The following is a 15396-nucleotide window of genomic DNA, read 5'->3' on the forward strand; positions in this document are numbered from 1 at the left end:
ATCACTGTAAACGTTCTTCAAAGGAAAAACTGTTTTTGCAAAAAATACCACTTGATCCTATAGGTTAAACCCATAGATGTTTAACATCTATGTTACACATTCTAGTTGTGTTATCACACTAAAATATTCAACAGATGATAAAGAATATCGTAATAGTTGACAGTGAGGAGAGGCTCTGGATTCAGAGAGCAGCTGAGATCAATTTCTGGCTCCACAATTTAGCATCCTTGGGCAAGAGATGTCATTTCTCAGTGCCTCAGTTTTCTAATCTATAAAATGGTAGAAACATCTCATAGGTGAATATATACCTTATAGGATGATAACTAAATAGATACTTGTTTTAGCGCATAGAAAGTGCACAATAAATGTCAGCCATTATTACTTTTTACACACATTTAAAAGCGTCACATTCTGACATCCATTAGGATGGCTGCTATGGAAAACAGTATGATGGCTTCTCAAAAAATTAAAAACATAACTACCATATGATCCTGCAATCCCACTTCTGCATATATATTCAAAAGAATTGAAAGCAGGCCTCACTGAGATATCTGCACATCCACATTCATAGCAGCAATATTCACAAAGCCAACAGGTGGAAACAACCCAAATGTCCATCAGTCGATGAATGGACAAACAAAAATGTGGTATACACATACAAAGAATTATTCAGCCTTAAAAAGGAAGGTAATCCTGTCACATACAACATGGATTAACCTTAAGAATATTATGCTAAGTAAAATAAGCCAGTCATTTGAAGACAAATACTGTATGATTACCCTCATATGAGGTATTTACAGTAGTCAAAATCATACAGACAGGAAGTAAATGGTTGTTTTACCGGAGATTTTGGTGGTGGTGGGGAGAATAGTTGTAATTGGGTATAGTTTCAGTTTTGCAAGATGAAAAAGTTCTGAACTGTTTCATCACAACAATGTGAATATACGTAACATTACTGAACCATACATTTAAAAATGGTTAAGCTAGTAAATTTTGTTATTTTTTAATCAGAAAAAAAAAACATACTTTGAAATCCAGTAAAACTAACTTAATTGTCCTTTATCATGTTTACAAGGATCAATGAAACTATGAGTTAATGGAATAACAACAAATGACCTAGCAGCTAAAAAAAAATCTCAGAAATGGATTATTACATAATCCATCTTCATTCTGAAATACCTGTAAAACTAAAACAAAACACTGCATTAAAATAAGCTTGCTATATATTGCAGACAAAATATACAAATCATATGACAACTTACTCAAGTCTCTAAAGCCAGCCTGATACTGAGCCCAAGTTTTTCTTCTGTGTACAAAAAATGCAGCTGAGTTCCTTTATCCCATAAGTATCCTGAAGGATCTAGACTGGTATGAAACTGAGGACTACAAAGCTCATCTCAAATCACAGACAACGTAAGCATTAGAAATGACCTCAAACCACTTTGCAACTGAACATTTGGACTCCTCTGACTATAATCAAACCATATCCAGTTTATTTTACTCACAAAATCTTCAGATAAAGTATTTAAAAAATGAGAATACAAAATCAAATACATTAAGTTTTCAAATTGCTCTCAGCTAAATCAGGAATTGAAATTAGGCAGACTTTGCCCTGGTCGAGTGGCTCAGTTGGTTGGAGCATCGTCTCATACGTCAAAAGATTGCAGGTTCTATCCCCGGTCAGGGCACATACCTATTTGGGGGTTTGGGCCCCAGTTAGGGTGCATATGACAGGCATCTGATCAATATTCTCCATCTCTGTGTGTGTGTGTCTCTCTGCCCCCTTCCTCTCTCTCCAAAAAGCATATTCTTGGGTAAGGTTTAAAAAAAATTAGGCAGAGGATCCGGTCAAGATGGCAGCATAGGCAGACATGGCTTGCCTCTTTGCACAATCACATCAAAATTACAACTAAAATATAGAATAAACATCACTCAGAACTGTCAGAAATCGAATTGAATAGAAGTCTGGCAACTACAGAATTAAAGAAACAACATTCATCAATACTGGTACGAGGGGTGCAAAAGTGGAACGGGCTGGTCCCTCACCCGTGTAAGGTGGATAAAACTCAGGAGATACATCAGGAGCAGAGTCCCAGGCCCACACCAAGACCCCAGCCCAAGAGTCTAGTGCCTAGAGAATAAATCCCCACAACTTCTGACTGCAAAAACCAAAGGGGACTGAGTAGATGAAAGAAACTGCTGGAGCCCCAAGCAGATTATCTTAAAGAAGCCACACACGAACTCACCTACTCAGACTCACTCTGAGCTCCAGCACTGGGGTGGCAGCTTAAAAGGCACCAGCGGCACACAGGGAGAAGCTGAAGTGTCTGGCATCAAGGTGAGCAGAGGCCATTGTCTCTTTTCTGAAACCTCCCCCTACAGAGCCAGCAAGCTGATGCCACATCTGACACTTCATCAACTTGGCTAACACTATTTGACCTGCCTTGGAGATCCCTGGAGACTCCGCCCCACTCAATTTACAGGCCCACCCACGCTGCTTTTCCATATGAATGGCTGGTCTTGGATCAGGCTTCATAGCTTCCTGAAGCCTATCAAACAAGCAACAACTGGCCTTAGTGAGACAGGCCTGGCACTAGCAGCAGCCAGCTTAGATTCACAGCTTGGCTGCACCTGGGAACCTCCAAGCCCAGCACAAGTAGCAGCCATCTCCGATTGCTTTATAGCTCAGGCAGGGGGCCCCAGGCAAAACACAAGCAGGGGCTGACCTTGGCCTGCACCACCCAGGAAACCCCAGAGTCAGTGCACCAGTGGACAGCTACATTACACCAGAACATCACTTCCTACCCCTGCAGAGCTGATCCTCCAGAGGGCAGAGGTTGGTGATCAGAGGTAACAGCTAGTCCTCACAGCTCATGGCCTGGGTCAATCCCTCCCACTGATCTGCCAACAACAACCAAGGCTCAACTACAAGAGGAGGATGTACTCAGTCCACACGAAGGGCACACCTCAAGTACCCAGCTGGGGTGATGGGGGAGGCTGTGCCACTGGAGGCTACAGGACGCCTACTACATTAGGCCACACTACCAAAACAGGGAGTCAAGGCAGCATGAACCAATACACAGAAACAAATACAGGGAGGCTGCCAAATTGAGGAGGCAAAGAAATATGGCCCAAATGAGAGAACAAAACAAAATCCCAGAAAAAGAACTAAATGAAACGGAGATGGCCAACCTATCAGATGCAGAGTTCAAAACACTGGCAATTAGGATCTCAGAGAAATGATTGAGTACAGCCAAAAAATTAAGGAAGAGGTGAAGGTTATACAAAGTGAAATGAAGAAAAATATACAGGGAACCAACAGTGATGAAAAGGAAGCTGGGATTCAAATCAATGATTTGGAACAAAGGAAGACATAAATATTCACCTGGAACAGAAATAAGAAACAAGAACTGAAATAAACAAAAAGAGGATTAGGAACCTCTGCGACAACTTTAAATGTACCTACATCGGAATCATAAGGATGCCAGAAGGAGAAGAGAAAGGGCAAGAAATTGAAAACTTACTTAAACAAATATGAAAGAAAACTTCCCTAATTTTGGTGAAGGAAATAGACATACAAATCCAGGAAGCACAGAGTCCTAAACAAGTTGGACCCAAAGAGAACCACACCAAGACACATCATAATTAAAATGCCAATGGTTGAAGATAAAGAGAGAATTTTAAAAGCAGCAAAAGAAAAGCAGAGTTACCTACAAAGGAATTCCCATAAGACTATCAGTTGATTTCTCAAAAGAAGGCAAGAAGTATTCAAAGTGATGAAAGGCAAAGAACTACAACCAAGATTACTCTATTTAGCAAAGCTATCATTTAGAATGGAAGGGCAAAAAAAAAGTGCTCCCCAGACAAGGTAAAACTAAAAAAGTTCATCATCACCAAGCCAGTATTATATGAAATGTTAAAGGGAATTATTTAAGAAAAAGAAGAAAACTATGAACATTATTAAAACGACAACAAACTCACAGTTATCAACAACTGAATCTAAAAAATGAAAACAAAAACTAAGCAAATAACCAGAACAAGAACAAAATCATAGGTATGGGGATCATTTGAAGGGGTATGAGCTAGGAGAGGATAGAGGGAGAAAAGGGGAAATGGTGCAGAAATCAAGAAGCATAATTGGTAGGAACAAAATAGATGGGAATGTTAAGAATAATACAGGAAAGAGTAAAGCCAAAAAACTTACATGCATGACTCATGAACATTAAGCAAGTGTGGGGGGGGGTGGATTGCTGGAAGGAAGTGGTGTACTGGGAAGAGGGAGGCAAAGGGGGAAAAAAATGGGACAACAGTAACAGCATAATAAATAAAATATACTTAAAAAATAAAAATATACTTTTTAAAAATTAGGCAGACTATTTCACATTTATACAAAAATATTATTTATTGGGAATAAATTTTAAACAAATGTATACCTCGTATTTTTATTAGCTATAACTTTAATTATTCAGCTCTAAAGAAACAACTCAGCTGAAACTAAAAAATTCAAAAATTTTTGTTTCCAATAATTTTTAAACCTTTGTGCTAAGAGCTAGAACAATGATAGCCATATTTCACTGAATTGAGGATACTGATATTGAGGATATAAATTAGATGTTATCATTATTTCATATGCCATAAGAATGTAAAATCACTGCCAACATACATCACGTATAAAATGCACCCCAAATTCAGAGATTTTGAAATATTTAAAAATTGGTATCTTAGAATTGATATAATAGAATAGGTACATGCTTGTTCCTCTGTATAACCCCAAGGTGCCAGAAACCTAATTTATTTATCAACTATAGAGAGGAAAAGAAATAAAAATTTCTATAACACCAAAACCAAAATCCCACACAAACTTTTTTAAGTACATGAAAACAGTCAATTCAAACTACCAGTTCATAGAATCAATAAACAAATAATTGATGCAGACTGCAAGTCCAAAGAAGTAACTAAAAAATTCACTATAGCCTAAGTAAATGATTTCCAAACTCAAAGTTAAGAACATAAGCAACAAATGATTTTCAAACAAGGAGATCCATGTTTCCTTTAATTCAATGGTTCATAGGTACCAACTCAGAGGGCAGAGTGCCAACTACTAAAGAAAAATAGTTAATCCAGGATTTTTCAGTACATACTATGAAAACAATGGATTCTGGTTTAGATTAGGGTGATTTACAGGTGTAAAGTACATTATCACACTGTTTCAAAACAATGGTGCTGGTGCAGAGGAAAAAGAAGATCTTACTGACTTAAATATTTTCAAAGACTGAAAAAGGTAATGAAGGCTAATTAATTAACCCAATTACAGCGAACAGAAAAGAATGCACATATTAGTAGTGTCAACAATTAAATTACAGGACATAAACACACAAAAACCTCTACTAAATTTACGTATTTCAAAATTCCTAAAATCTACTATTGAACACTTTCCTTACACCGAAATCTGATACTACATCCCATAAAACATTAAAATATATGTAAACCTATATATCAAAATTCACAATCAATAAAATTATGCAGGACAAAGATTCACAAATATTAACTTAATAGAAAACTTAACTCTAATAGGATTCCATTATATACAAGAACAGATGAACACATTCAACACAAGCATGGCAGAATATGTAAAAAAAATTCCTCCAAACATAGCAAATCCACCTCCAATCTATAGAAAAATCTAAGCATAGTTTGGTTACTTCACTAACCATTTAATTTTGTTAAGTTGCAGACTTCACAAGAAGAAGGACTGCACCTATCCATCTATGTCTATGTCTATATATGTAAATGAAGACTTAAAAGTCATACTGTTTTTTTTCTAAACAGTAACTCAACTAAAGAAAACATTTCTAGGTTTAATGTTGACTTAGAAAATCAAATAACTAAAAATTATTTTTCCCTTCCTTTTTTTGGTTTTGTTTGTTTGTTTGTTTTTTCAGAAGAGCCCAATTTGATCATCTATTTGGACCATAAACATCAGTTTAGAAATTCAAATGTAAAAAATGTTCACCAGTTTAAACAATAAAAAAAAAAAAAACCAAAATGTTGATAATTTTTGAAGATGGGTGGCAGATATATAATAGTTCATTATACTGTTCTGTCTATTCTTATATTTTTTTTAAAGCTTATGTTAAATTTTTAAAAATTATTCAGGTGTATTGAGTGGTCTCTAAAATCTTCTTTAATTCCAAAACAAATTTAATAGAAAGCATCAATTTACCAATAAGTTATTTCACAGAGTACACTAACTTGAAGGTGGTCCTCAAATCACATCAAAAGTTAGTCTATCCACAGATAGAAGTGTAAGGCCATTATCTACTTGGAAGTCACTGAGGAAATAACGATACTGCAATGAAGTCCACATGTTATTTTAACATGTTACATAGTCAATGACTGATAAAAAAAAAAAACAAAAAACTTCATTCTTAGAATTGGGAGGGACAAATTTTCTAGTTCAGTGGTTTGCACACTTTTCGAGGTAGCTGGAACAAAGGGCCAGAGACAGATCACCTTGTTTTACATACTGGGGGTTATTTACAAAATAAAGATTTTGTTTTAAAAAAGGATCTAGCTAGTTTAAAAAAAAAAAAAAAAGGGCTTAAAAGCCACTATTCCATTGCACCCACATTCTATAGCGAATATAGTGTCTAGAAAAGGTTATATGATTTATATAACATCATTCAATAATGGCAGTGTCAGGAATAAAATTCAGGACTCTTATTTGTCTAGTTCTCCTTTAAAGCAGTGCACCACTTCAAATTTAAGTTACAGTTAAAAATAAAATTGTTCCAATTTTCTTGCCCGCAAAATAAGATTGGACAAGATCATCTCTAAGATCATTTTCCAGGTCTAAAATTCTGACTTCCTGAATCCCAGGTTTATACAGAGGTCTATGTTAAGGTAAATGAATGTTCTTAGACATAACAGAAATCTTCAAATATTTTAAGGACTCCAGAGAAATACAAGTCAAATACAGAAAGCTAACAGTCATTCAGTAGTTACCTTTAAGGTCCTGAAACATTTTTGCAAGTACACTCTCTTTTATTAGTTAATACTAGGATATGAAACAATGTTTTCAAATACCACTGAAATAATCATACTGAAAGCTTTTCTTAGATATTTTTGGGAAGAATACTGGCCTATCAAAACATATAACTCACTGGATGTTCAAGTTACAAAATGCCTCAAAGAGAACGAAGTGCAACACTATCATGCTTAAAATAAATGAATTTAAAGGAGCATTAAGCCTAGCTGACACATAATGGTCACAAATAAAGTTTTAATTCCCACCTATTAAAGCCTGAAAGAGGTTGCTCTGAAATATGTTAATAACCCGTTCTATGGAACTTCTGAGCTGTCTATCTTCAGTTTGGCTTAGTTTCGAACGATATTCTTCCAAAAGGTGCAATGCTCTCTGGGTATCTGAGAAGAAAAATATGAGTCTGATTAAAATTATTTACAAGCAGATATTACACACTAGCTATGCAGCAAATGATTCTGCAAGACATCTATACAGTTTCCAAAATTTTCCCGGTCAATTGATGCTACTATGTTCACATACACTCCTATTTCCTAGAATGATTCCCCCCAAATTTTAACATACATCACAGTAGAAAAAGAAGGAAGGTGAGTTTTAATAAATGTGTACTGGTAGCCTACTACACACACACAGACAAAGATCACTGATCATCAAAGTACTAGTAACATAGTTTCTGATGTGCAAAAGCAAATTATCTATAGTTTATCATTATAACCCAAATCTTAACTATTTCAAAACACTAGTTCTTAACCAGTATCCCACAGGTGCTCACAAAATAGTTTAGTAAGAACGATAAAGTGAAATAGTAAAACACCAATTTAGAGTTTTTAAAGAGACGTTTTAAAGGGAGAAAATTAATTGCCTCTCTAGAGACTAGGCGGATGTCAAAGAAAAAAGTTTGAAAAACATAGAGGGGTTTACCTCGTCTGAATGGTGTGAGGCTTAGATTCCCGAAGTAGTAAGGGCAAGGTCTCTACTGTCTCATTAGTTACATAAACATTTTTTAAATCACAACCATCAGAAAACAGAAAGACAGAAAAGCAAGGGACTGCCACAAGAGAGTTCCGAAACAAATTCTCACCTTGTTTCCGGACCGGCATTTTTCTCCAGAACCAGGAAGAGGGCACACACCTTTAAAAATATAAAACAGAAAGGAAAGAGAACTAAAGAAGAGAACAGAATCGTGGTTAAACTAGCATTCTCCCCTTAAACCTCAAATCGAAAACTCCCAACCCTATTTGAAAAACCCACCTGGCAAAGTTTTTCCAAGTGAAAGGCAGAGCCTCAAAGCCCAGCAGTGCCAATCTAGAAAGCTTCTACCTAGAGATGATACCTTTGTAAATTAAGAGCAAGACAGAAGTCAGCTTCCAAATTCTCCTCGAAAGCTGCCCCCCTCTCCGAAAGGCACTGCATGCCTAGACGTAAGGCCACCTCGCCCCCAGCTTAAGTATGCGCACTCCCCACCTGCTACTAGGGGAGCTCCGACCCTGAGTCCCTAAACCAGCAGCGGCTGCAAAGCTCTCCAAGAGAAAAAACCAGCTGGGCCGATCACCCCGCCATGCCGGGGCTCCCTCCTCTTGCTTGCCTTTCTCCTCGCTCGCTGGCTCCGGGCTACTTCGGCGGGGGCCGGACAGGACAGCAGCCGCTCTCCGCGACGCCCTCGCGCCCCACATGCACACCTCCTCGGGCCCCCACACCTGCAGCACCACCACAAAGTTCCTGCAAGCGGCGTGCGCTCGGAGCTGGAGTGCGCCCCAGACCGACTCGGGGTGACTCCCGCGCCCTGCCCCGCTCCACGTCCCCGCGCCCCGCCCGGAGCTCCAGGAGCTCAGCTGAGGGGAGTGAGGGAACAGGGGAGGAGCTCCCCTCTGCGGTCGCACCCCCGCTGCCTCTTCCTCCTCCTCGGTCGCCGCCTCCTCACTCGCCGTGGCCCGCTAGCCTGCTCGCCCTCTCCCCTCCTGGCCGTCCCACCCCCGGAACCTCGCCTCTTTCCGCGCCCCCAACCGCTCTCCCCCCAAACTTTCCGCCAAGATGGCGGCCCCGAAGCTGGACTGCCGCACCCCCACGTGACCGCTTTCCCGGCGCTCTCAGCCAATGGGAAGTGAGGAGGCGGCTTGCGCCCAGACCCGGGCTCTCAGAGCTACCTTTGGGTAAAGAGGGAGAGGGGGCTGGGGAAGGGCTGGGAGAGGGCAAGGAGGGGCCGGAGGGGGCTGCAGGGGGCCGGAGAGAGCAGGGGAGTTGGAAAGCTCATTCCAGGAGCATCCCTAGAGAGCTTTCTAGCTTAAAGGGGCTACCGCCGAAGGGGGTCTGAGGACAAAGGAGTTGACACACAGACTCTACAGGTGGTCCGGGACGGCCCTGGAAGAACCCGCCTTTCCTTCTCGCCCTAGCCCACGGTCCTGCGGGTTTAGCGCGCCAGACCCAGAAGGCTCGGAGTTTCTGAAGAGAGGCATAACTTCACGTACACCAGATCCAAGACACACATTCCGAGACACTCTTTAACCTCACTAAGCACCTGCTGTTTTCAACTCCACGTCAGAAGAAAGTGCCTGGCATCCCTGGGGGTGGATCCCCAACCGGGGGAAAAAAAAAAAAAAAAAAAAAAAAGCGGTCTTGTGGAGGAGCCGACTGCACAACCCACGTTATGGGTGGGAGAGGGCGGGATCTGGGAGGGGGGAAGCGAGGGTGTTTGGGCTGGGGGTAGTGGGGAGTACCATCTCTGCACTGTCATCCACTTTGTACTGATTTTTTTTTTAAATTATTGTTTGCCCGTAAGTAAAAGTTTGGGGGGAGGGGCTGAGTTAAAGAAGGGCATGTGAAATAGGGAGATTGGTTAATTTGATAAGTTGTAGGATTTTAGCAGAGAATTTTAAAGACTAAGTGATTAATACCAAGCAAGAATGCATTTAAGGGTAGGATGAGGAAATTCATTCCTTCTTTCACTCTCATTCATTCATTGCCCCCTGCCTGTGTCGCCCGCAGCTTCAGGGACTACCCAAGTTCAGGCGGCCCCTTTAAGAACTCACCTGTAGTCTCCTCTTCCCAAACCCAAGTCGAGCCGCCCTCAGCTAGCAAAGCTGGTTTAAGTTTCGATTGCACCTCTGAGCGGGACTAGGGGCGGGACAGGAACCTGGTCAAGGGCTGAGCTCTCCACCTGGTAGAAAGAATCTCCCGGAAATCTCTCCAAGTCACTAACCAGGTCTTCGAGTCTCTAGGGGATAACAGGGCCCTCCCTGCTCTGAGGTTCGTAGAGAATTTGCCCAAGGTCACCCAGAGTTGGTAACAAAAGTGGAAACACGGAGATCCTGCCTTTCAAAACCGGAGGACTTGCCAGTCAGTAAACCTGCCAGCCTTTCACCAAGGCCATATCCTTAGGATAAAAAGGGAAGTCCCGGAACCTCATACTATAACCGTAACAGTTACTCAGAGATATGCTGACCACTGCTTTCACTTGGGAATTGTACCTTCGAGTCCTAACTTGTGAGGACCCCACTAGACCCACTTTCTTGGTTTAAGATAAAGAAACTGAGGTCCAGAGAGGGGAAACAACTTTCCCGAAGATACATAAGCTAATAAGTTAAAGCAGCCCAGGATTAGGTCTCCTAATTCCGTTCCAGGGCTCTTTTCACTGTGATTTTTGGGGCAACTTGACAGCAGTATGTTGGTTTATGGGCAGCAGATCTCTATGCTCCCCTGGATCAAGCACTTTGGGAAGCAACATTTCGTAGACGAAATGGATAGAAAAATGAAAGAAAGCTCTTAAAAGCAATGAGCTTAAATAAAAAGGCAATTTTTAGATAGTGAAATTGTTTTTCTAACAGTGAAAATGTCTGACGCCATGCATGCTATTATCAAATTTTCATTGCTGAACTGTGATTCCCTTCTAAGAATGGACTCCCCAGAATTCAGAAGTAGGAAGGGATTTTGTCCTTCCCCTTAATAGCATTTATTTTTCACAAGTGTTCACTTCCTAGGCAATGGGGATAGAAATAAGTAAGATCCAAGTCATGCTCTCAGGGACCCACAGCCTAGTAGCAAATGGATTAAAGGGCGGTGAAGCTTTTCCCAGGAGCCACTGAAAAACCAATAACAAAATTTGTGTGAGTTCTCAATGTCATCTAGTCCTCCCAGAAAAACAAACAGGAAGGGTAGGAGAAGAGGAGACAAGAGGGCATGATACCTTTCCTACTTGTCATCCTCCAGCCAGATTGGCTGTCAGCAGTGTCCAAAAGTAGAAATAGAGCTAGCACTTGTTCTTCTCTTAGGGGCTAGGACAAGTCCAGGCCTAGTATGAGAGGCCTTTACTTCTCATTCCTCCTTTCTATCCATCTCTATTGGTTATCTGTAACTGCATAACAAATTTCTCAAACCTTAGTAGCTTAAGACTTAAGTAGTTTTCTAAGAATCAGAAATTCAGGAGGATCTTAGCTGGATGGTTCTGGCTTGCGGGAGGTGGGCATCTCAAAACATTGTAGTCAAGATATCTATCAGGGCTGCAGTCCTCTGAAGGCTTAATTGGGATTAAGGGAGGCTCAACATGCCTCACTCACATGGCTAGTAAGTTGATGCTGGCTGTTGGCAGAAAGCCTAGGTTTCTCACCATGAAGATAGTTCTATAGGGTTGCTTGAGTGTCTTCATGACATGGTGTCTGATGTCCTCCAGAGCAAGTGATCCAAGATAGCAAAGCAGCAGCCATATCTTTCATTACCTAATCTCAGAAATAATACTTCATCATTTCTATAGTATTCTATTGTTTACTTAGGCTAGCCTACAGAGTATGAATACCAGGAGGTAAGAACTTCAGGGTCCATCTTGGAAGCTGGTTACTATATCATTGCAACATATGAAGCAATGACATCTGGATTTTTCCAAACAACTTTTATTTCCTTAAAGTCTTCCTTACTTTATGCAAGTAGCAGCTGCCATTGAATAGGATTCAATATAGGATCTGATTACTTTTCCAACCTCCTCATTAAAATATATTTTCCAGCCCCAATTAACTTTAATCATCTCTCAGTTCTAAACCTTCACTTCCCAACCATCCCAATCAAGCCACCCATAGCTCCATATTTCTGTCTTTGCCCTCTCCTCTGTCCAGGACCCCAGCCTATCCTCTATAAAGGTGCCCATATCCTGCCAGACTCTACTGCATCTTTTGCTCTCACTCTGGCAGAGTGGAAGTGTGCTGCTGTGCCAAGGCACTCACTAAACAGAAAGGATTTGATGTCAAAAATGCTTATGCCTGTTTAGGCTACAAGAAGAGGAACAGTGTGGAGAATGATGGAAGTGATCATGACAGTGAGCTCACAAAATGCTCAGGGGGCATTTCTTGGCAACACATTTTAAGAGGGATCTAGACAAACCAGCATCTGGAAAGAAGAGAGTAACCAGAACAATAGGAAATAATGAGACTTTGCCTTAAGAGGAACAATTGTAGGATCTAGTGTCATTTCTTTGAGAAAATACAGGGCTCCAGAAGCTTGACTTCAATTTTCAAACAGGCTTATTCTGTGTATCCAGGGGACAGGACTAAAACTAATGGGTGAGAGATACAGAAACACAGGAAGTTCTTATTTAACATGATTTGTCAGAACTGTCCAAAATTCCAAACAGCTGCCCAAGGTAGTGGGAGTTTCCCATCAAGCAAAAGCTGAAAGAATCCAATAAGACTTCCATGTCAGAGGGTATAGATACCCAGGACTAAAGATTGGACTTAGTGGCCTTTGAGATCAAAGTTCTCAGTACTTGAAACTTTAGTCCCTTCTTTGGTATTAGTACCATTTTATCTACATTGAGAGTCCATCCTACCCAGTTTAAGTGGTACCAGCACTAACCTCCTTCTGCATAGATAATTCTTATCAGAACAAAAGGTGCAAGTTGAAACCAAGTCTTTAAAAATGTGGACAGTTGCTCATTTCCATTGTGATTGGCATTGAACTCATGCTTTTTAATGAATAATCTATTCTCAAATTTTTACATTATTGTGTAATGGGTTCCTAAGTAGGTGTGGGACTAGTAACTGCCTCCCATTTATGTATTGGTTATGATCTTCCACGTTGCAAGGGAGAACACTGAGGAAGAACAAAACAAATAACCCAGTCTAGGACACCACAGCTAAGCTGATAATGGAGCTGGGACTGAACATTATTAGTTCATTGTTTTTTCCATTAAACTACATTGCCTTTTCTCTACTTGACTCCTTTCTAAATTAAAAAAAAGAAAAAGCAAATGAACAAACAAAAAAACACAGAGAGAGTGAGAGAGAGATATACAGAGACACAGAGATACAGAGATACAGAAATGGAGCCCTGGCTGGTGTAGCTCAGTGGATTGAGGGCCAGCCTGCGAACCAAAGGGTCCCCAGTTCGATTCCCAGTCAGGGCATATGCCTGTGTTGTGGGCTAGGTCCCCAGTTGGGGGTGCACCAGAGGCAACCATATATTGCTGTTTCTCTCTTTCTCCCTCCCTTCCCCTCTAAAAATAAGTACCATATTTTTTGCATTATAAGACGCACCTGACTGTAAGATGTACCTAGATTTAGAGGAGGAAAACAAGAAAAAAAAGTATTCTGAGCCAAATGGTGTACTAAAATATATAAAAATATAACAGAATAATATTTCAACCATGTAAAGTGAACAGCAGTCAACAGCGGTATTAAGAACCATCATCATTGTCATTAACAAAGGAGGAGAGACTGTAAGGTTCAAGTACTCTTCTAGTTTTCTGGAAACTCCAAGAACTCATTGCTAGTGTCAGAATTTATGAAGCTCAGTTGCTCACAATCACTGATATCACTTTCTTCTCTATCTTCATACTGACCAGATGTCCTGAGATTCAGCAGTCAAGTGGGAAATTTAAGCATCCCCAGGGGTTTTGCATGGGCCCACACTTCTTCTTCTAACAGCTGTGGCCACTGCTGACAGGTCAGGTAATACACATCACAGTCTGTGACGCAATATTCGCTCCATAAGACGCACAGACACCCTCCCACCCCCCACTTTTGGGGGAAAAAAAAGTGTGTCTTATGGAGCGAAAAGTAAGGTAAATAAAATTTTCTAAAAATTTTTTTAAAAAGGAAAAAAGAAATGGAGACAGAATTGGAAAGATAGATACTAAGAGAAAAAGTATGATAAAATAAAACACAAGTAATAGGCTAGTCTGTAACCTATCATATATTTGAATGCCTTTAACAGTGAAGACAATTTTGATGGAAATAGGAATGTTGCATCTGACCAAAAAGAAATAAATACCCACACCCTAGTTACATATTAATAACTAAATGAAAATTTTAATGCAAAGGTGTTTACTTAAAACATTCTGTAGCTTCCTCCTCTCTTTCCTTAATTTACCCTGATAAGTACCCTAGAGTATGAATGAGCATTTTCACAGATGCATGGACATTTCCACCTGGCCCTTAGACATGATCTAGTACAATCATTTCATTTGACAAACGTGAAAATAAGCTCCATAAGAGCTCCTGGATGATACCAGCTCCCAAGCCTCAAAGGGCTTTTTTTGATAATGGAATGCTACTGGCACTTCAGGAACAACCCATCTTCCTCTTGGTAGGGAGAGAGAATGGGAATAGTAATCTTTTTTAAAGCTGCGTTTGTAAATCTAACCAAATTTACCTGTCTGCTTTTGAAGAACCCCAGATCAATATTGAAATCTTTAGGATTATACTCAAATGTCATTACATGAGACAGCCTCCTCACACCACTCTCTGCCAAGAGGATTACCAGTCTATTCAAAGAAGGCCCTCTTGGTCAGATTATCCTTTCACAGGTAAAGAACACAAACTTGCAACCTTAATTGAAATTTGAAGAAAGGCTATTAGAATGTTATGAAGTCATCTGTATTCCATTCCTGAGATGTAGTTTGGCTAGTGAATTCTGATAAGCAAAAGAAGCCAAAATACTCTTTTAATTGGACATGGATTAAGTTCTATGACCAATCTGCTTTAGTTCGAAAAACTGCTGCAGTCTTCAAAAAGCTTTCTGTGCCAGTCTTTCATGTTTGGGAAATGACACTCGCTAGAGACATAATCTCCCTATTCCTTATGTTGTATAACCCCTAATTCCTTTATTGTTTCCTTTTATTTTAAGGTCACAAAAAGAATGATAAAAGCAAAGAAGTATTTAAAGATCACTTTTGATTTCAATTTTGTTTAAATTAGATTACTTTCTTCCAAAAGATAATTTTTATCAACTGAGATTAACTATTTGTAATCAAAACATCCTCTAACTTTTATAAACTAAGGGGGTTATAGTTGAGGAAACTTGCAAATATGCTTTCTTAGAACCCTGCAGAAATTCCCCAAGTTGGGTGTCATTTCAAATTGCAAATTACCATA

At 40.0% G+C, this 15396-nt stretch overlaps 1 protein-coding gene across 11 annotated transcripts in view; it reads right to left on the minus strand.

The window, feature by feature from the left end:
• Positions 1–8992, minus strand: part of DLG1 (discs large MAGUK scaffold protein 1) — a 311643-nt gene extending 302651 nt beyond the window's left edge. For 9 of the 11 annotated variants that reach the window (XM_090278531.1, XM_090278513.1, XM_090278504.1 and 6 more), the window contains exons 1-3: positions 8294–8373; positions 8124–8173; positions 7294–7425 (exon numbers count right to left, since the gene is read on the minus strand). In XM_090278531.1, coding sequence (XP_090134657.1) covers positions 7294–7425; positions 8124–8142 — 151 coding nt within the window. In that variant the 5' untranslated portion in view covers positions 8143–8173; positions 8294–8373. Of the gene's footprint in view, positions 1–7293; positions 7426–8123; positions 8174–8293; positions 8374–8627 lie in introns of those variants that run through there. The other 2 variants (XM_090278549.1, XM_090278460.1) reach the window with 1 other exon arrangement.
• Between the last annotated feature and the right edge of the window lie 6404 nt (positions 8993–15396).

Source organism: Furipterus horrens, unplaced genomic scaffold (genome assembly GCF_987537825.1).
Source record: "Furipterus horrens unplaced genomic scaffold, mFurHor1.1.pri manual_scaffold_1, whole genome shotgun sequence".
Classification (NCBI taxonomy): Eukaryota; Metazoa; Chordata; class Mammalia; order Chiroptera; family Furipteridae; genus Furipterus; species Furipterus horrens.